Source organism: Thamnophis sirtalis, unplaced genomic scaffold (genome assembly GCF_051295495.1).
Source record: "Thamnophis sirtalis isolate CommonGarterSnake01/CBP01778 unplaced genomic scaffold, rThaSir2_p1.2 scaffold_1, whole genome shotgun sequence".
Lineage (NCBI taxonomy): Eukaryota > Metazoa > Chordata > Lepidosauria > Squamata > Natricidae > Thamnophis > Thamnophis sirtalis.
In genome coordinates this window covers 175,716,152-175,738,514 of record NW_028261381.1, presented here as the reverse complement: position 1 = coordinate 175,738,514, position 22,363 = coordinate 175,716,152, and the positions used below count along the sequence as shown (strand labels likewise).

Genomic DNA, 22,363 nt, shown 5'->3' with positions numbered 1-22,363 from the left:
GGAGAAGGAAGGCGAAATCTTTCCGCTGGGAGCTGGCCGTCTCGGTGACCAAGGTCCCATCCGGAGCCACATTGCCTCCCCTCCCAAATGTTCCTTTCGGAGTCGAGCATCTTTTTAATTATCAGCTGCCAAAAGGTTAGGCACTTACACGCATAAGCCGGGAGGCGTATTTCATTGACGACAGGCAGGGAGGGGAGCCCGTAGCGCCTCAGGCATGTGACGCCTCGTGTCCTTGGCCATTTCCCCCCCCCTCTCCGCTTTCCATTAGAAAACCCAAGAAATAAAGGAACACAAAGATCAAAATAGGAAAAGGACATTAAGATTGAAAATAATTTGCAAGGCTAAGAAAAGGCAGAGGCCCTGTTTGCAGAAAGGACCACGAGACGATTTATCTGCTCTGCAGAATTCTCTTTTCAAATGTGTTTATCGCAGGGATCCTCTACTTGCAACCGGCCGTCGGGATCAGCACGTCGGTGGCTAAGCAAGACGATTGTTAAGTGAGTCACACCTCACGCAATCGCCTTTTTTCGGCCATCTTCTGACAAGCCAAGTGGACAGAGAAGCCCGATTCACTTCATAACCGGGGGTGTCAAACTCAATTTCATTGAGGGCCGCGTCAGGGCTGTGGTTGACCTCGGGCAGGCGGGGGATGGGGGGAAGAGATGGGCGTGGCTGACTGGGTAGGTGTGGCTGACTTGGTGGGCGTGGTCATCTTGACACCACTCCCTAAACTGCTGGCATGTTTCTTCTTCGCACTGGGTAAACTGGGCCGAAGCCACATTGGGTAGACCAGGTCAAAGCAATGCGGGCCCGCCCCTTATATTTTTCAGGCTGACTCCACTGACTGGATTTGACCACATCATGGGCATTGTGTTTGACACCCCTGAAATAATCTGTGTCACTAGCATAACAAATACAGTGATTCACGGACGTTTCCAGAATAGAATAGAATAGAATAGAATAGAACAGAACAGAATTACAGAATTACAGAATTACAAGAATTACAGAATTACAGAATTACAGAATTACAGAATTACAGAATAGAATTACAAAATAGAATAGAATAGAATTATAGAGCAGAATAGATTACAGAACAGAATAGAACAGAACAGAATAGTATTACAGAATAGAATAGAATTATAGAACAGAATTACAGAACAGAATAGAATAGAATTACAGAATAGAATAGTATTACAGAACAGAATAGAATTATAGAACAGAACAGAATAGAATTATAGAATAGAATAGAATTACAGAACAGAATATAATATAATTATAGAACAGAATAGAATTACAGAATAGAATAGTATTACAGAATAGAATTATAGAACAGAACAGATCAGAATAGAATTACAGAAAACAATAGAATTACAGAATAGAATTTACAGAAAACAATAGAATTACAGAATAGAATTACAGAACAGATCAGAATAGAATAGAATTACAGAACAGAATAGTAGAATTTACAGAACAGAACAGAACAGAATTACAGACAGAATAGAATTATAGAATAGAATTACAGAACAGAATATAATATAATTATAGAACAGAATAGAATTACAGAATAGAATAGTATTACAGAACAGAATAGAATTATAGAACAGAACAGATCAGAATAGAATTACAGAAAACAATAGAATTACAGAACAGATCAGATAGAATAGAATTACAGAACAGAATAGTAGAATTACAGAACAGAATAGAATTACAGGATAGAATAGTATTAAAGACAGAATAGAATAGAATTATACAACAGAACAGAATTACAGAATAGAATAGAATTACAGAACAGAATAGAATTATAGAGCAGAATGGAATAGAATTACAGAATAGAATAGAATTAGAGAACAGAACAGAACAGAAAACTCACTTTAATAACAGTCTCGCTTAGTGAGAGAACTTTTGGGGCTCAATTGTGGTCGTGAGTTGAGGGCCGCCTGTACCTAGCTTTGATCATCCCCACCGCCATTTTGATTATTTTGCCCTCCCTGGGAGATGCTCCATCCGGGGAGAAGGCGAGTCTAGGGGGCTTCCTTTCTCCCTTCTCCAAGTCTCCCCACCCTTTTCATTAGCATCTTCTCCCTTGATGCTGAACTCTGAAGAGGAAGAGAGGATTATTATGATATTTCTGCTTCCTTCTCCGTCTGTCTCTCTCTCTCTCTCTGGGAATCTTTTCCGGCGTTGCATTCGCTTAGTGTCACTGTTCTCAGAGGGAATTTTCATATGCCTAATTAAAGCCGCCAAGCGCAGGTCTGCCGCGGTTCCCTGGGGAAGCTTCCCACCTTCTCCTGTCAAAATCACGGCGATAAAACAACTTACGGCAACGGCGACAAACGCGGTAGTGTGATGGGGCTGCGAATGGCAGATGTTTCCTCCCCCTCCGGGAAGAGAATAAGTTACAACTTGCCAAAGTTACAACTCCAGGGGCTAGAGCTCCCATGAAGGGCCGAGGCAGTGGGACCTTGCCGAGGAGATAACTTCGGCCATTGAGGTCTGTGTTCGAATCTCCGGAGCTCTGGAGAGATACGGCTGTTTGGGGGGCACAGCCCTTCATGCCATCAGATTGGTGAAGAATTCATCTTACTCCACTTTGTTGTATATGTAAGTCAAGGCTCTGAACAAAGTTAATGTTACTAATATTGTCTTCAAAAAAATCCCAACAACCCTGTGACATGGGATGGGCTGTGAGGGAGTGATTGCCCATAGTCACACAGCTTTCATGCTTGAGGCGGGACTAGAACTCACTGTCCCCTGGTGATTGGCCTGCCTGTTCCTTCCCATCCCATCCCATCCCATCCTATTCTATACTTCTCTTTCTTCTCTCTCTTCTACAGCATATTCTCTTCTCTTTTGCAGCATATTCTCTTCTCTTCCTTCTTTATTCCCTATTCTATTCTATTCTATTCCTATTCTATTCTACAGTATATTCTCTTCTACAGTGTATTCTCTTCTCTTTTGCAGCATATTCTCTTCACCTCTTCCTTCTTTATTCCCTATTCTATTCTATTCTATTCCTATTCTATTCTACAGTATATTCTCTTCTACAGCATATTCTCTTCTCTTTTTACAGCATATTCTCTTCACTTCTCTTCCTTCTTTATTCCCTATTCTATTCTATTCTATTCTATTCCTAATCTATTCCATTCTCTTCTACAGTATATTCTCTTCTCTTCTCTTCCTTCTTTATTCTCTATTCTATTCCATTCTATTCTCCAGTATCTTCCCTTCCCTTCCCTTCTCTTCTCTCTCTTCTCTTCTCTATTCCTATTCCATCCATTCTCTATTTTCTCTCCTCTTCTCTTCTGTAATTCTATTATATTGTGTTGTATCGTATTGTAGCCTGCTCTTCTCTTCTTATCCCTTGCATCCATTTCGGGGGGGGGGGTATAAAAAGAGAGGATTTGTGGGAAAGCAGAGAAGACGCCGTGATTGAGGGGGGACAGAAGGAGGAGGACGCAGGCTTCCCTTTCTTTCTCCACCCCCCCCTCCCCCAACATATAGGAGCCCCCTCCCCTCCAGGCCCATCTTCAGCTCCAACTGCCGGTCCTGGAAACGAAGCCTTAATGATGCCCGGAGGGGCCTCTGCTCGGCTCTTCTGTCTGTGCCTCCAGCGTGGCGGTGTGGCGTTGTCGAGCTGAGGCTGCACAAATGCGGGCTGTGTGCCTCTAGGTAGCTGGGGGCCTCTTTGACCTTAAGCAGTCCTTTGGAAGGGGGCATCTTTCTCTGTCCTTCTCCCTGTCCCCCCCCCCCCCCCACACACAAAAAACCCAGCTCAGAGGGCATCAGGGGTTGCTGGAAGCATTTTACAGTTATCCTCATTTTAAGCCGGAGAGCGAGGCAGGAGGTCCTCGACTTATGACGCAATTGAGCCCCAAATGTCTGTTGTTAAACGAGATGTTTGTTAAGTGGGGGGGGGGCATTGTAGACATTGGAAAATTCTGCTTTGTCATCCATTTGTCCCTTCTCCCTTTCTTCCTCCCCCTATTTTTTCTCCCTTCCTTCCTCCTTTCTTCCCATTACATTTCCCCTTTTCTCTTACTTCTTTTGTTCTTTCCTCCCTCCCTTCCCTTTTCCTCCTTCCTTCCTTCTTCCCTTTCTCTCCACCCATCCCTTCTTTTACTTCCTTCCATTCTTCTTTCTTTCCTTCCTTCCTTTCTTCCTCTTTCCCCACTCTCCTTACCCCCCCTCCCTCTCTTTATTCCTTCCTTCTCCATTCCTCAGACTCCTTCCTTCCTCCCTTCGCTATCCATCCTCCCATCTTACTTCTTTCTTTCTTTCCTTGTTTCTTCCTCCCTCCTCCCTTCTTCACCTTCCTTCCTTCTTCCCTTCTTTCATTTCTTCCTTATTCCTTCCTTCTTGCCTGCTCCCTCCCTCTCTTCTTTCCTCTTTGTCTACCTCCCTCCCCCTTCCCTTGCTCCCTCTCTCCCCTCCCTTCCTCCTCCCTCCCTCCTCTCTTTCCCTCACTCTTCCTCCCATTTTCCTTCCTTCCTTCCCTCCCTCCTCCTTCCTTCCCTCTCTCCCTCCCTCCTTCCTTTCTTTCCTTCCTTCCTTCCTTCCCTCCTTCCTTCCTTCCCTTTCCTTCCTTCCCTCCTTCCTTCCTTCCCTCCTTCCTTCTTTCCCTCCTTCCTTTCTTCCTTTCCTTCCTTCCTTCCCTCCCTCCCTCCTTCCTTCCTTCCTTCCATCCATATCTGTCCCATCTTCCTTCCTTCCTTCAACCCTCCTTCCTTCTCCTCCCTCCCTCCCTCCTCCCTCCTTCCCTCCCTTCCTCATTTCCCTTCCTGCTTTCATCCCCCACCCTTCTCCGCTCTCGTCTTTCACGGCAACTGAACCGTCTGGCAGGACGGACGGGAGAAGGGGAGGGAGAGACCCGGGGAGGGGGAGAGCTGTTGTGCGGGGTGAGGGGCTGAATCCGTATTAACCCGCCTCTTGGATGAATTATTTATAAAACAGGTGACCTCATTCATTCAGCCTGATTACACGGGGTGTCACTCCAATTATGGCAGGAGCCTTCAAAGGACCGAGCGGAGGCTCAGCCAAGGCAGGCTCTGTGTGTGTGTGTGTGTGTACATGTGTGTGTCTGTGTGTGTTGTTAGGAGGACTTCAGTGGAACGTGTCACTTTGCTGGATCAGCGGCACGAAGCGGCTTCTTGGCTTCCCCCATAATTAAAACGCCACAGCTCTCCTGGCCTCCTTGCCTCGGTTTCTCCTTTGTCGTTTGTTGTGTTGCCGTGCAGTTAATGATCTACCTTTGTTCCAGATCACAAGCAAACGGGCCCCGCGTTCACACCGCTCCTGAATTCTCCCTTCTCGGCGAGATTTCCTTCGCAGCGCTGCAGATCTGAATCGCCATTCCCGCCTTCACTCTCTAATCTACGGACTAGAGATTGCTTGGTGGTCTCCCCTCCTCAGGATCGTCAAGCCTTTTCCTAAGCTTGTCCCAGGTCAGGGGTGTCAAACTCAAGGCCCATGGGCCGGACCTGGCGTGCAGGGTGCTTAGATCTGCCCCCGTGGGGCTGGCCTGGAAACAGCAAAGGATTGGCCCGTGGTGCCTCTGGCAGCCAAAAGGGAGCTGGGTGGTGGTGCTGGCAGAGGGCTGCAGGAGGCTGTTATGGCCAAAACGGGGCCGGGGTCCGTTTTCACAGGCAGGGGGCAAACAAACTAAAAACAAAATAAAATAAAATAAAGGAAGGAAGGAAGGAAGGAAGGAGAATGAAGAGAGAAAGAAAAAGAAGAACAGAAGGAAGGAAGGAGAAAAGAAAATGAAGAGGGAAGAAGAAAAGAAGGAAGAAAGGAAGAAAGAAAGGAGAATAAAGAGGGAAGAAGAAAAGGAAGAAAGGAAGATAGGAGAATGAAGAGGGAAGGAAAAAGAAGAATGGAAGGAAGGAAGGAGAAAGGAGAATGAAGAGGGAAGAAAAAAGAAAAGAAGGAAGGAAGGAAGGAAGGAGAATGAAGAGGGAAGGAAAAAGAAGAACAGAAGGAAGGAAGGAGAAAAGAAAATGAAGAGGGAAGAAGGAAGGAAGGAAGAAAGAAAGAAAGAAAGGAAGGAGAATGAAGAGGGAAGAGAAAAGAAGAAAAGGAAGAAAGGAAGGAAGGAGAATGAAGAGGGAAGGAAAAAGAAGAACAGAAGGAAGGAAGGAGAAAGGAGAATGAAAAGGGAAGAAAAAAGAAGGGAAGGAAGGAAAGAGAAAGGAGAATGAAGAGGGAAGGAAAAAGAAGAAAAGAAAAGGAGGAAGGAAGGAAGAAAGGAGAATGAAGAGGGAAGGGAAAAAGGGAAGGAAGGGGAAAAGAAAATGAAGAGGGAAGGAAAAAGAAGAAAAGAAGGAAGGAAGAAAGAATGAAGAGGGAAGGAAAAAGAAGGGAAGGAAGGAAGGAAGGAGAAAAGAAAATGAAGAGGGAAGGAAAAAGAAGAAAAGAAGGAAGAAAGGAAGAAAGAAAGAAAGGAGAATGAAGAGGGAAGAAAAAAGAAGAAAAGAAAAAAGGAAGAAAGAAAGGAACCGGGTGTTTTCCAGTTTCCAGTTTGGCTCTAGTAGTAAAGGTACCAGGTTAGAAACCAGGACGTGAGTTCTAATCCTGCCTCTGGTATGAAAAATGGCACGAAAAGCGGCCTGAAAACAGCCCCCCTAAAAATCCCAAAAAACAGCCAAAAAAACCCCGAGCATGCGCATACCTGCCACCTGGTTCTCAGGTTTCCAGTGCTCCGGCATGAACACGTGAATGTGCATTTCATTTTGGGCCCTCGGTGCTGAAAAGATTCGTCGTCACTGAGATAGACTGTATTAAGTTACAAGATGAAGTTACAAGATAAAATAGTGTTCTCACCTAGGCTTCCTGAGAAAGCGTAAATCACAATCCTAGACCCCCCCCCCAACCCTGTTTTATTTAGACTGTTTTATTAAGAGCCAAGGTGGCGCAGTGGTTAAAAGCAGCACTGCAGGCTACTGCTAGATCAGCAGGTCAGCGGTTCAAATCTCACCGGCTCAGGGTTGACTCAGCCTTCCATCCTTCCGAGGTGGGTAAAATGAGGACCCAGATTGTTGGGGGCAATATGCTGACTCTCTGTAAACCGCTTAGAGAGGCCTGAAAGGCCTATGAAGCGGTATATAAGTCTACTACTATTGCTATTGCTATAGACGGCTGTGAATTACGGCTGTTCACAGACTGTAATGATTCACAAACAGCCTGTGAAGAGTCCGACAGATGCCTGCTCGAGTTGACAGTCTTTCCAGGGAATGTTGACAAGCACCCGCCTTTATCTCCCTTGAAACGCTGCCAGGGACCTAATTGCCAGTTAGTTTCTCATGGCCAAACCAGTGGTGGGTTTCAAATTTTTTTAGAACCTCCTCTGCAGGAGTGGCCTGCTTTGTGGGAGTGGCTCGCCGGCCATGTGACTGGGTGGGAGTGGCTTGCTAGTCATGTGACAGAGTGGGAGTAGCTTGGGAGTGATGTGACTGGGTGGGTGGGGCCAACCTGTAAAATGTGGTGAAACTCACTTAACAACGCTCTTGCTTAGCAACCAAAATGTTGGCTCAGAAACTCTGGCCTTTGAAGCACGCAAGTCTTAAAGCTGTCAAGTTACAAGACCCTTGCACCTCTAACCCTTTAGAAAAAAACCCCCAGGGTTGTTCAAAGTTGACAGCTTTAAGACTTGTGGACTTCAACTCCCAGAATTCCTCCTCCAGTCATGTTGGCTCATGAACTCTGGCATTAAAAGTATGCAAGTCTTAAAGCTGTCAAGTTACAAGACCCTTGCACCCCTAACCCTTTAGAAAAAAACCCAGGGGTGTTCAAAGTTGACAGCTTTAAGACTTGTGGACTTCAACTCCCAGAATTCCTCCTCTTGCTCTTCATCTTGATGATGTGCGGACGGGTGGGGGGGAGGGAGCTGGAACCGGTTCTAAACAGCACTGTAGATTTGTGGAACCTCTTCTATAGGTTAGAACTGACAGGAACCCACCCCTGGGCCAAACGTAGCACAGAGTCAAACAGGACTTCTCAGAGCTTGAACCGACTAGATGAACTAATTGCTTCCTGCAAAGGCTCAGGTCTGTTTGCTCCTCTTGTATGTCTCATGGGAGGGGCCAATCATCTCTAAGCCTTACTCCCGAGTTGTCCTTTTTGTCTTAATTGTCCTTGCCTTCTGGAAGCTCTGCGCATGCGCATACTGGGAACAGGCTCCCACTGTTCTTCTGCCTCATTGATGTCAGACTCCAGAGGCTCCAGAGGCAGCGCAAAACTCCCAGAAGGCCCTGGCTCTCTCTCTGCCTGTGATGCAGAGCCCTCATCCAAGCCTTCCCCAGACTCCAGGACTGGCCCATGTTCCTCCCCAACCTCTTCACTGTCCGACTCTGCTGTCAGCTACACAGGCCGTCAGCGGATCACAACAGATAGATTTTTCTTTGTGCTTCTGCCTTCTCCAAATACTAAAGGAAATTGATTCTAGCTTCCCAGCATGCACTTGTTTTGAGAATGCAGGCTGATGGGTAAAGAGGTGGGATCAGCTTCAAACAATTTACTTGGTATTTGTCTCTCTGGCCACTAGATGGTGATAGAGAGCAACAACAGTATATAAAGATTGCATTTTGGGGCACATTTCCATCTCCAATCATTAGATGGGGATAGAGAGCAACAACAGTATATAAAGATGGTACGTTGGGGGCATATTTGTCTCTCTGGCCACTAGATGGGGCTAGAGAGCAGCAACAGTATATGAAAGTTATATGTTGGGGCATGATAGCCAATCGTCGTTCTTTTCTTTTAATTTAATTTTTCCAACCATTCCTACACTGTTTCCCCCAAAATAAGACAGGGTCTTATTTTCTTTTGACCCCCGAAATAAGCATTTGGCCTTATTTTGGGGGAGGTCTTGTTATTTTTGAAGTGCAGGAGACGGCGAGCGTGGTCACCTCATGGCTGCTGCTGTGTTGCAATATTTTGGGGGAAGGGCTTATTTTAGCCCCTACACTCAAAAGCCCGATTGGGCTTATTATGCGGGGAGGTCTTATTTTCAGGGAAACAGGATAGATGGATGGATGGATGGATGGATGGATGGATTAATGGAAGGAAGGAAGGAAGGAAGGAAGGTAGGTAGGTAGGTAGGTATGTAGGTAGGTAGAAGATAGATAAATGATAGAAGATAGATAGATAGATGGATAGATGGATAGATGGATAGATGGATGAATGGATATAGATAGATATAATATAGATAATATATATTATATATGTGTGTATAATATATAGAAAATACTATGTTTCCCCCCAAAAAGACAGGGTCTTATTTTCTTTTGACCCCCGAAATAAGCATTTGGCCTTATTTTTGGGGAGGTCTTATTATAGTTGAGGTGCAGGAGAGCGTGGTCACCTCATGGCTGCTGCTGTGTTGCAATATTTTCAGGGAAGGGCTTATTTTAGCGCATGTGCTCAAAAGCCCGATTGGACTTATTATCCAGGGAGGTCTTATATCCGAAGAAACAGGGTAGTACGTTAGCCATTTGTCTCTCTGGTTTTCTCTGCTTCTATAAGATGCTTTTTGTGCAAAGATCCAGAGAGGTGTTTTTGGAAATTGGCCTGGCTTTGTATCTATTCCGTATTCTCAAATGTGGCACGTGTAATAAAATGTGGGTGTTTTTTTTTTAAAAAAAATCCACGTTATTGTTTGGAAATACTCATGGTTTTCAGCTCATGGTTTTCTACTTCTAAACATCTTTTTTTTTCTCAGCCAAACCAAACAACAAGCTGCAAAATGCAGCTTCACATCCGCTCGTCTTTATTCCTTTGCATCTGGCAACACTTCGTTTTTAACATCAGGTTTTTTTCCCCCTGCCTCTTGCCATGCAAATTTAAATCCATCTTTTTTTTTATTTTTTGCCCTCGCTTCAATAGCACATCACGAGCACAAGTTGTCAAAACAGGTATTGTCTGAAATAAAAACACCGTACTAGGCAAAACATTCATTTGTAGGAAATCCTCCCCTAAGAGCGACAATTTTAATTCCTCCCATCTTAAGATGTCCTTCTTCATTTCGTTCCACGTCTTCAGATAATTACCTGGAAATAACACGTGCCTCCAAATCTTTTCCTCTTAAAAACCAGGTTTTTTCCCCCCATCAGTTCTGTCTGATCGTCTGCTTTCATATTTTTTTGTCCACCACTTTTGTCTTCCGGTTATGAATCTTAAAATCTGCTGGCAAGATAAAAGTTCTTTAATTTCCCCACAAATGTTTCTACCTGCTTTGTCTTTGGAGATTCTCGGTCATCCAAGCCAGAGTTGTGCCAAAGGTGCTTTCCCCCCCCCAAGAGGCAACTGGTCTTTCCCGGTTTTTCTTTGAAGGCGTTTCTCGTTTCTTTTTTCCTCTCTGTCCCTCCTGTTCAAAATAACAGAGATGTTGGGAGGGACAAAAAAAGCTCTACAGAAAATCATTAAAACTGCCTAGAATATCACTGGGCTCCCGCTACCAACCCCGGATGACATCTTAGCAATAGCAGTAATAGCAGTTAGACTTATATACCGCTTCATAGAGCTTTCAGCCCTCTCTAAGTGGTTTACAGAGTCAGCATATCGCCCCCAACAATCTGGGTTCTCATTTTACCCACCTCGGAAGGATGGAAGGCTGAGTCAACCTTGAGCCGGTGAGATTTGAACCGCTGAGCTGCAGATAACAGTCAGCTGGGTCCAGTACTGCACCCTAACCACTGCGCCACCTCGGCTCTCATCTTCGTATCTCACTGTTTGAGGAAGTTGCACAGCATTCTCAGAGACTCTTCCCATCTTGCTTACAATCTTTTTAGACTGTTGCCTTCTGGCAGAAGATACACAACTGTTCTGACCCTCCTCGTCCCACACCAACACACACTCTGAGCCAAAGATAAGTTACGGCATTGAATTAACAGACAGACAGGTCCTTGGCAGCAAACCGGCACAGACAAGCTTGGGCAGCAATCCAGCACAGATAAGCCGTGGCAGCAATCCAGCCTGCCAAGCTCACAATAATGTTCTCTGACATTAGTTCCTGCGTTGACTTCTGCAAGAGGGGTTTGTGCACAAGCAGTCCTTTTATAGTCTGGAGAGGAGCCTAATGACCACCAGCTGAGTGCAATTACCTCCTGTAACTGCGTAATTGTTCCTTACGCCTATTAGCTCTCCGGTGCTGGGCATCTAGGAACAACTCCCTTGTCTCCTCCCCACTGCTGACGTCCAGATCACACTCCCTTGTCTCCTCCACACTGGTCCAAGGCTCAGGCGCCTCCTGGTGGCCAACCAGCTTCTCTGCGCCCTGCTTGGAGTCAGAACCCTGTCCAGGGTCCTCCACATCCTTCAAAGCCGACTCATAGGGCCCCTCGCTGTCGGAGTCTGGTGGCAGCTCCAACGGCTCCTGCTGGGCCACAACACACAACAATTAAAACTAGGACCACACATCTTCTGAATAGCTTTCATCCCAGAGCTATAATTGCACTCAACAATGAACTAAAGGGCCATCATCAGTGAGCTATTGGACAGCACCAGTGGTGGGATTCAAATAATTTACCAACCAGTTCTCTGCCCTAATGACCAGCTGGGTAGGCGTGGCTCGGTGGTCATGTGATCATGTGGGCGTGGCCCTCACTCAGGTCGATGGGTGCTTCGCCTTAGTTGTTACAATGGTCAGAAGGGTTAACTGGAGAGGCAGTTTCTGTAAGCAGGGCAATAAAGATTAGGCTAGAAACAACACCAGAATGTTTCCTTCCTGCCTTCCTTACAGGATTAGCCCTGTAAAGTGGGGAAAAAACAAAAGGAGATTTCTTTCAGCAACCGGTTCTCTGAACTACTTAGAAAGTTACCAACCGGTTCTCTCGAATAGGTGTGAACCGGCTGAATACCACCACTGGACAGCACTACTTGGTCAGTTGGGTAGATGTTTGGGTGGTTTAGGGGCGGGGAAAATTTTGGTGGGGGAGTGTTTGGGGATTGTTATGTGTGTTGGGCCTGGTCTCTGGGTGTTATGTGAATTTCGTTGTATGTGTATACTTTGTATATACATACAATGACAATAAAGTATATTAGAGTAGAGTAGAGTAAAGTAAAGTTTTGGGAGTATACTCCTAGTGTTGGGGAGGCAATATAGATTCACATATAATAACAAATGGTCGATGTTGCTTTAAATGGGTGAATATACTTATCAGCTGTACTTAACTTTACAATCAGCTGCAATTAACTTTACAATAAGAGGGAGTCAGGAAAGCTCACTCTCTCTCTCTCTGCTTATCCTATGCTTGATAACTACTTGCTCGCTTGATGACTGGAACGTGAACTGCGAGTGTAAGCAATTGCTTGTTCTTTGAATGGTATTTGGACAAATATCTACTATCACTGCTTGTGAAGCAATTATCAGTAGTAAAGCTACTTGTTTTTACTGGCAGTGTCTGGGACTCTATTCGTGTGTTTCTTCTACTAGCAACGTTCCTTCTCTCTAGCTGTACATTCCGCTGTGCTACTTTCTGTCTCCCAATGGAGATACCCCTAACGTAACGTAACGTAACGTAACGTAACGTAAAGTAAAGTAAAGTAAAGTAAAGTAAAGTAAGTAGACCTTGGAGGTCTTTATTTATGTTCATTTTTTTTTAGTTTAGTATATTTTATTTTCATTTTCATACACTCACATGTATGCACCATACAGTATTAAACAATAATTGCATCAATTCCTCTTGTCAACAATGCCCCAGAAAATAAAAGCCCAATATACCTCTTCCATTCTTTATACACCTCTTTCTTCCCCCACCCTCCAACTTTCTATCCATCATCCCCCTCTACCCTACTTCCCCTCGCCCTCTACCACTCCTCTCTCCAGATCCGCTCCCCCCTTCCCTTTCGCCTCCCCCCCTCTCTCTCCCATCCCTCTCTACCCCTCTTTCTTCTTCCCTACTCCTCCTCCCCTTGGTGTATTTCCACTATATAGAGGACCTTGGAGGTCTTCTAGTTCAACCCCCTGCTCAAGCAGGAAACCCTATCCCATTTCAGACAAATGGCTGTCCAGTCTCTTTTTAAAAACCTCCAGTGTTGAAAAGGAACCAGAAAAAAATGGGGAAATTAGAGAGAGGAGGGGAACAGCCAAGCAACGTAAATGAACAAGAAACTAATAAGGCAGAAATGGAAAATAAAACTCAATGGGGGTAAGACGAGAGAGACTTATAGAGACACAAGGAGAGCAGAGAGGAAAAAGGAGAAACGATATCCGAAAAAGGAATTAGCCAAAAATAAAGAGAGAAATAATGGGAGACGGGAAAGAGAAAGTTGGGGGAGAAATATCCAAACAATTTATTGGAAGTTGAGAGGAAAAATACAGAAGAAAGGATATAAGCTGCCTAAAAAGGAGAAAAAGAGAAAAAGAACAATCTAGGAATAGGAGGATGGTAGAATGATACGATCTCGTAGAATGAAATAAAATATTGTCATCAAAGTAATAATCTGTTTTAATTAAGATATGTGGGAACTATACTGAGAATCTTAAAAAGTGTTAAACAATTATGTTAAATGCTGATTATGCAACATTTGAAATAGAAGACATACGTCGTTAAAGGAAAATAGATGAAAACGAAATTGATTTATTTTCAAAGAGAAGGGGAAATTGTGTATGTTAAAAAGTAGAAAATGGAAAATACGAGAAGAAAAGTAACATGGCTAAAATTGTAAAACGGAAATATATATGTAAAATGAATTATATTTTTTTGTGAGAATGTTAAAGGGGGGGAATCCAAAAACCACTCTTTTCCCAAAAGAGTTTTTTTATTATGAAATAAAAATAAAAAATCTTTTTATTAAAAAAAAAACCCTCCAGGGTTGGGGCAACTTTTGAAAGGCAAGTTGTTCCATTGATTAATTGTTCTTTCTATCGTGAAATTCCCTTTCAATTCCGAGTTGCTTCTCTCCTTGATTAGTTTCCATCCATGGCTTCTTGTCCTGCATTCTGGTCCTTTGGAGAATAGCTTGACTCCTTCTTCTTTGGGGCATCCCCTAAGATATTGGAACTAGAGCCGAGGTGGCGCAGTGGTTAGAGTGCAGTACTGCAGCCACTTCAGCTGACTGCTAAGCTGCAGTTCAGCGGTTCAAATATCACCAGCTCAAGGTTGACTCAGCCTTCCATCCTTCCGAGGTGGGTAAAATGAGGACCCAGACTGAGGGGGACAATATGCTGACTCTGTAAACCGCTTAGAGAGGGCTGAAAGCCCTATGAAGCGGCATATAAGTCTAACAGCTATTGCTATTGCTAACTAGCTATCATGTACCCTTGGTGCTTCTTTTCATTAAACTAAAAAGGTGAAGGTCCCCCTTGTCATTCCTGACTCTAGGGGGCAGTGCTCATCTCCGTTTCAAAGCCGAAGAGCCAGCGCTGTCCGAAGACGTCTCCGTGGTCATGTGGCCAGCATGACTAAACGCCAAAGGCGCATGGAACGCTGTTGTCTTCCCACCAAAGGTGGTCCCTGTTAGGGGTATCTCCATTGGGACACAGAAAGTAGTGCAGCAGAATGTACAGCTAGAGAGAAAGACACGAATAGTAGAAACACACGAATAGAGTTTCAGACACTGCCAGTAAAAACAAGTAGCTTTACTACTGATAATTGCTTCGCAAGCAGTGATAGTGGATATTAGTCCAAACACAATTCAAAGAACAGACAATAGCTTACAGTCGCAGTTCACGTTCCAGTCATCAAGTCATCAAGCATAGGACAAGCAGAGAGAGAGAGAGAGTGAGCTCTCTTGGCTCCTTCTTATAGTAAAGTTAATTACAACTGTTAAGTACATCCACTCATTTAAAGCAACAACGACCATTTGTTGTTGTACAAAGATATATATTGCCTACCCAACACTAGGAGTATACTCCCAACAGTCCCTATTTTTCTACTTGCACTTTTTTACGTGCTTTCGAACTGCTCAGTTGGCAGAAGCTGGGACAAGGAACGGGAGCTCACTCCGTTACGCGGCGCTGGGGATTCGAACCGCCGAACTGCCGACCTTTCTGATCGACGAGTTCAGCGTCTTAACCACCGACACATACCCAATTCCAGCAACCGTTCTTTATATGTTTACGCCTCTTGCCACGGGTTGAGTCTAAATTCCCCTTTAGCCTAAATGCCACCTTTACAAATTTGGGGGATTTTCTGCTGGGGTCCTCTGTCTTCTTCGCAGGGTGAGCAGAAGTTGGCAGCCAGGAGCAGCTGCCTTCCACCGTGCCTCCCCCTCCCCTCCTCCTGCCAATATCTGCTGCATCTTGCTTGTGAATTAAAATTCACCAGAGTCACTCAGCCGGATAATGTTCTGTTCAGAATCCAAGCTGGTCCTTCTTCCCCTCTGATGCCCCCACCTCCCACCTCCGAGGAACGGTGAGAATAAATAGGAATTTATCTGGGTGAAAAAAGCAACCTTGTTTGTGGGGACGGGACAACCTTCTTCAACCTCTGAGCTGTTGGGAGGGGCAGGTTGGGGGGGGGGAGTTGGGGGGGTCAAAGGCCAGATGGAAAGAGGGATGGAGAGACCCCCAAAAGGAGGAATGGGGTGGGCTCTCCCGGGCCAGTTGAGTTGTCAAATACCTCAGAGCAAAATGGATTGTGCAACAAAGTTGACTTGACTTGGGTTGATCAACAAGGTGAAGCCGTCTTGGACCCGGCTGGACAGGAGACCACCAGGAAATCTTAAGATACCTTAAGGTGTTGGGTGGGAGGGAAACCAAGGGGGAGGGACAAGTCATTCCTGGACTGTGGTCCAACTGAGAAGATGCAAGTGTCCATGAAGGGGACAAAAATCTCTTTCAGGTCTTTGGTTTAGAGCAGGGTTTCTCAAGCTTGAGAAGATGTGGACGTCAACTCCCAGAATTCCTCATCAGGCAGGAAGGAAGGAAGGAGGGAAGGAAGGAAATGGGGGAGAGACAGGAAATGGCAGACGGAGGGGGAAGGGAGGGAGGGAGAAGAGAAGGAAGGAGAGAAAGATGGAAATGGGAGAGAGAGGAAATGTCAGAAGGAAGAAAGGAGAGAGGAAGGAGAGAAGGAAGGAAATGGGAGAGAGAGGAAATAGAAGAAGGGAAGAGGGGAGGGAGGAAGTAAAGAAGGAAAGAGAGAAGTTAGGAAATGGGAGAGAGAGGAAATGGCAGAAGGAAGAGGGGAGGGAGGGAAGGAGGAGAGAAGAAAGGAGAGAAGGAAGGAAATGGGAGAGAGACAAGAAATGGCAGGAGGAAGGGAGGGAGGGAGGAAGGAGAGAAGGAAGGAGAGAAGGAAGGAGAGAAGGAAGGAAATGGGAGAGACAGGAAATGGCAGGAAGGGGGGAAGAAGTAAAGAGAGAAGGAAAGGGAAAGGAAGGGGAGAGAGGGGGAAGAAATGAAAGAAGGAGAGAGAGGGAAGGAAATACAGAGGACAGGAAAGAGAGAGGGGGAAGTAAGAAAGGAGAGAGAGGGAAGGAAGCAAGGAGCAGGAAGAAAGGAGAGAAGGAAGAAATGAAAAGAAGGAAGGAGAGGGAGGGAAGAAAGATAGAAACAAAGGAGTGAGAAAGAAGGAAGGATGGAGAGAGATGGTAAGAGGAAGGAAGGAGAGAAGGAAGAAAGGAAGAAATGAAAAGAGGGAAGGAAAGGGAAGAAAGAAAGGAAGGAAGGAAGGAGTGAGAAAGAAGGGAGGAAGGAGGGAGAGTGGTAAGAAGGAAGCAGAGAGGGAAAGAAGAAAGGAAGGAGTGAGAAGGAAGGAAGGAGAGAGAGTTGTAAGAAGGAAGGAGAGAGGGAAAGAAGAAAGGAAGGAGAGAGAAAGAAGGAAGGCAGGAGAGAGGAAAGGAAAGCATGAAAAGAAAGAGGAAGAGAAAGGAACGAAGGAGAGAGAGAGGAAGGAAGGAAGGGAAATTTAGAACAAAATTCAGAGGTGCTTTTTTTAATTTTGAGTTCACAACATGCAACACTGGATTTAATTATAGGAAGAAAGAATGGGAAAGAAGAAAATTACCAGAAAAAAAATTCTCCATAATCCAAGCTATTAATGTCCTAGAAAAGTGCTGGGCTTCCCTTTGCTGGATGTGTGCCAACCAAGGCCAACGGTCATCTAGCAATGGATGCTGCATTGGGGGGGGGGTTTGGACCTGATGACTTCGGGGTATCTGTCCACCTCTAGGATTCTGTTGTAAAGCGGCCTGTGGAATCCCAGGCCTTTTCAAAAGCTGCCGTTGTGTCTCCACTTTCCAAAAAGCTATTGAGGGTTAACCCAGTTACAATGAGGATCCCGAGTAGGCAAAATTTGGATTTCAATGACTTGTATGAGGGGATAGATGGGGAACTCATTAAATTTGCAGGTGACACCAAGCTGGCAGGAATAGCCAACACTCCAGAAGACAGGCTCAAGATACAGAAGGATCTTGACAAACTTGAACATTGGGCACTGTCTAATAAAATGAAATTCAATGGTGAAAAGAGGAAGGTTCTACATTTAGGCAAGAAAAACAAAATGCACGGGTACAGTATAGGTGGTACTTTGCTCAACAGCAGTAACTGTGAGAGGGATCTTGGAGTCCTAGTGGACAACCATTTAAATAGGAGCCAGCTGTGTGCAGCAGCTGCCAAAAAAGCCAACACAGTTCTAGGCTGCAGAAACAGAGGGATAGAATCAAGATCACGTGAAGGGTTAATGCCACTTTATAAGGCCTTGGTAAGGCCACACTTGGAATCCTGCATTCAGTTCTGGTCACCACGATGTAGAAAAGATGTGGAGACTCTAGAAAGAGTGCAAAGAAAAGCAACAAAGGTGATTAGGGGACTGGAGACTCAAACCTATGAAGAACGGTTGCAGGAACTGGGTGTGACTAGTTTACTGAAAAGAAGGACCAGGGGTGACATGATAGCAGTTTTTTAATATCTCGGGGTTGCCCCAAAGAAGAGGGAGTCAAGCTACTCTCCAAAGCACCTGAGGGCAGAACAAGAAGCAATGGGTGGAAACTAATCAAGGAGAGAAGCAACTTAGAACTGAGGAGAAATTTCCTGGCAGTTAGAATAATTAATCAGTGGAACTGAAGTTGCCTCCAGAAGTTGTGAATGCCCCAACACTGGAAGTCTTTAAGAAGATGTTGGATAGCCATCTGTCTGAAATGGTGTAAGGTTTCCTGCCTAGGCAGGGGGTTGGACTAGAAGACCTCCAAGGTCCCTTCCCACTCTGCTATTGTACTATTGTATTATTGTACAATTATTGTATTGTAAAACATAGGTTCAAACCCAAGCACCTGAGGGCAGAACAAGAAGCAATGGGTGGAAACTAATCAAGGAGAGAAGCAACTTAGAACTGAGGAGAAATTTCCTGACAGTGAGAACAATGAATCAGTGGAACAGAAGTTGCCTCCAGAAGTTGTGAATGCCCCAACACTGGAAGTTTTTTAAAGAAGAGATTGGATAACCATTTGTCAGAAGTGGTGTAGGGTTTCCTGCCTAAGCAGGGGGTTGGACTAGAAGACCTCCAAGGGCCCTTCAAATTCTGTTATTCTAAATTCATCAAAAGTAGACAGAATACATTTAAAAAGGCCAGCTGGCCTCATTTTGGAATGCCATTTTTTTTAAATGCCCTGATTTATGGCAAAATCCCAAAGAGTGAAAACCACCAGACCCAGCAGAAGAAGAAGAAAAAATACATCTGGGAATGGAAAGATTCATTTTCTGGACCTCCAGCTGGAATCAGGGACCGAAGAAGAGAAATAATCCATTTTGGGAGAAATAGACAGAAGGGCCTGAGAATTGCTTCCCCCTCTCGCATCAAATTCTTTGAATGCCTCACCAAGGCAGTTCAAAATATCTTTAGCAACATGTCTGTTTTATGTCGAAATGGATCAAAGGTTTTCAAAGGGCTCAGCAACAATCCTGATTATTTTTTTAAAAAAAAGAAAGAATGGGGCTTCATCCTTCCTAGCTTTCTCCCTTCCTACCCGCGGTGGTATTCAGCAGGTTCTGACTCTAAAGGATTTTACAGTATCCGTTCCCTGGAGTGGGGATTTTACAGTATCCTTTCCCTGGAGAGGGGATTTTTCAGTAACCTTCCTCTGAAGTGGGGAGGGAATGGGGATTTTACAGGATCCTTTCCCTGGAGTGGGGAAGAAATGGAGATTTTGCAGTATCCTTCCCCTGGAGTGGGGAGGGAATGGGGATTTTACAGTATCCTTTCCCTGGAGTGGGGATTTTTCAGTAACCTTCCTCTGAAGTGGGAGGGAATGGGGATTTTACAGGATCCTTTCCCTGGAGTGGGGAAGAAATGGAGATTTTACAGTATCCTTTCCCTGGAGTGGGGAGGGAATGGGGATTTTGCAGTATCCTTCCCCTGGAGTGGGGAGGGAATGGAGATTTTACAGTATCCTTCCCCTGGAGTGGGGTGGGAATGTGGAGTTTGCAGTATCCTTTCCCTGGAGAGGGGAGGGAATGGGATTTTTCAGTACTTCCTCTTGAGTGGGGAGGAAATGGAGATTTTACAGTATCCTTCCCCTGGAGTGGGGAGGGAATGGAGATTTTGCAGTATCCTTCCCCTGGAGTGGGGAGGGAATGTGGAGTTTGCAGTATCCTTTCCCTGGAGAGGGGAGGGAATGGGATTTTTCAGTACTTCCTCTTGAGTGGGGAGGGAATGGAGATTTTACAGTATCCTTCCCCTGGAGTGGGGAGGGAATGGAGATTTTACAGTAACCTTCCTCTGGAGTGGGGAGGAAATGGAGAGTTTATAGTATCCTTCCCCTGCCACGCCCACCAAGCCACACCCACCAAGCCACAACCACAGAACCAGTAGTAAAAAAAATATCACTGGACTGTTGGAAATGTAGCCAAAATCAAGGAACGTATTACCACATGTGGTGGTTATGCGCAAAGGCTGAACAATATTGGAATAGAATAAGAAAACGGCTCAAAGAAATTACTAAACAGCAAATGGATATGAAACCGGAATGATTTCTATTGGGAATGCCCACAAGGAAATATGATTTTAAAAAAACCCACAATATTTAATTATTTAACATAACGGCAACGAGAATAACATATGCACAGAATTGGAAGAAAAATAATATACCAAACAGAGGGGAATGCTACAATGAAAGGGTTAAGAGTGTGCAGAGATGGACCAATTTGCAAAAGAAATAAAAGAAAAGGAGGAAAGAGAATATTATATGGTATGGAACGAGTGGTCCAATCAAATGGCAAGAGGACCAGGTGTAAAGCTTAAGGAAAGACTAAATGAAGAAAACACAGGAGTTAGAAATTAGCAATGTATAGGTGGAAATCAGTGGTGGGTTTCAATTTTTTTTAGAACCTCTTCTGTAGGTGTGGCCTGCTTTGTGGGAGTGGCTTGCCGGCTATGTAACTGGGTGGGAGTAGCTTTTTGGCCATGTGACTGACTGGGAGTGGCTTGGCAGTCATGTGACTGGGTGGGCGTGGCCAACTTGTAAAATGTGGTGAAACTCACTTAACAACGCTCTTGCTTAGCAACCAAAATGTTGGCTCAGAAACTCTGGCATTTGAAGCACACAAGTCTTAAAGCTGTCCAGTTACAAGACCCTTGCACCCCTAACCCTTTAGAAAAAAAAACCCAGGGGTGTTCAAAGTTGACAGCTTTAAGACTTGTGGACTTCAACTCCCAGAATTCCCCCTCCAGTCATGTTGGCTCAGGAACTCTGGCATTGAAGTGTGCAAGTCTTAAAGCCGTCAAGTTACAAGACCCTTGCACCCCTAACCCTTTAGGGGAAAAAACCAGGGGTGTTCAAACTTGACAGCTTTAAGACTTGTGGACTTCAACTCCCAGAATTCGTCCTCTCGCTCTTCATCTTGATGATGTGCAGACGGGCGGGGGGAGGGAGCTGGAACCGGTTCTAAACGGCACAGTAGATTTGTGGAACCTCTTCTATAGAAGAGGTTAGAACTGGCAGGAACCCACCCCTGGTGGAGATGAACAAACATGTATAAATGGAATGAAGGATTGTAAATTAAGGAATGCATATAATAGTATCAAAAATAAAGAGAAATAAGGTGGAGAGAAGTACATTTTCAATGGATGTATACCGAGGTGGAACTGTTGTACAGAAGGAAATGGAAAAAAATATTTTTTTGTCTTTAAAAAAAGCTGTTTAATAAAAAAATGTATTAAAAATTTTTTTTTGAATCCCACCACTGCTTCCTACCTTTCTTAAGCGTTACAGGGGGTCTCAACTTACAACTGTCCATTTAGCGATGGCTCGAAGTTACAACGGTAAAGAAAAAAGTGACCTATGACCGTTTTTCACACTTTCGGCCATGATCACAGTCATGTGATCAAAATTCAGATGCTTGGCCGCTGGCTCATATTTACGATGGTGTGCAGTGTCCCGGGGTCACACAATTTCCTTTTGAGACCTTCTGACAAGCAAAGGCAATGGGGAAGCCAGATTTGCTCAACGACTGTGTGGCTAACTTAATGACTGCAGTGATTCACTTAACAACAGTGGCAAGAAAGGTTGTTAAATGGGACAAAACTCACTTAATGACTGTCTTGCTTAGGAAAAAAACTTTTGGGCTCAATTGTGGTCGTAGGTCAAGGACAAGTTATAATAAACCCTCATCATTCAGTTTTAATCAGCAAAAGTCCATTGAGAAGTAGAGATAGATAGATAGATAGATAGATAGATAGATAGATAGATAGATAGATAGATAGATAGATAGATGATAGACAGACAGACAGACAGACAGACAGACAGACAGATAGATAGATAAATAGATAGATGGAAAGACATAGAGAAAAAGAGAGAGTGAAAGAGGAAAGATAGATAGAAGATAGATAGAAACAGAGAGAGAGAGAGAAAGAGAAAGAGAGGAAGATAGATGGATGGATGGATGGATGGATGGATGGATAGATAGATAGAAAGAAAGAAAGAAAGAAAGAAAGAAAGAAAGAAAGAAAGAAAGAAAGAAAAAAGATAGGTAGTTAGGTAGTTAGATAATTAGGTAGATAGGTAGATAAGTACGTACTATATTTTTCAGAGTATAAGATGCACCAGAGCATAAGACGCACCAAGATTTTGAAGAGGCAAATTAAAAAAAAAGTTTTTGCACTCTGCAGACCTCCGAAAAAGAGCCTGTGTTTCGGGAAAACGGACCCATTTTTTGTCAAAAAAAAAAGGAGGCTTGCAGAGTGCTCCTGGGGGCTGGGGGAGGCAAAAACAAGCAAAAAACAGCCAATTCTTTGCTCACTTCTGCCCTCCCCAGCCTCCAGCAGCACTCCTAAAGGCTCTGCGCGGCCATTTCGGTGAAGAGGGTGGGGTTTCGCGAGGCCAAAAATTCTGTATTCAGTGTATCAGATGCACCCATATTTTCACCCTCTTTTTTGAGGGAAAAAAGTGCGTCATATACTCTGAAAAATACGGTAGATAGGTAGATAAG

The 22,363-nt window shown here is 44.6% G+C and overlaps 1 protein-coding gene across 1 annotated transcript in view; it reads right to left on the bottom strand.

Annotated features, from left to right (window-relative positions):
• LOC148049875 (uncharacterized) overlaps positions 1–22,363 on the bottom strand; it is a gene marked incomplete at both ends in the record, with an annotated part of 77,703 nt that overhangs the window by 4,327 nt on the left and 51,013 nt on the right. The window contains 2 exons of the mRNA XM_087703363.1: positions 5,137–5,151; positions 9,015–9,074. Coding sequence (XP_087559489.1) covers positions 5,137–5,151; positions 9,015–9,074 — 75 coding nt within the window. The remainder of the gene's footprint in view (positions 1–5,136; positions 5,152–9,014; positions 9,075–22,363) is intronic.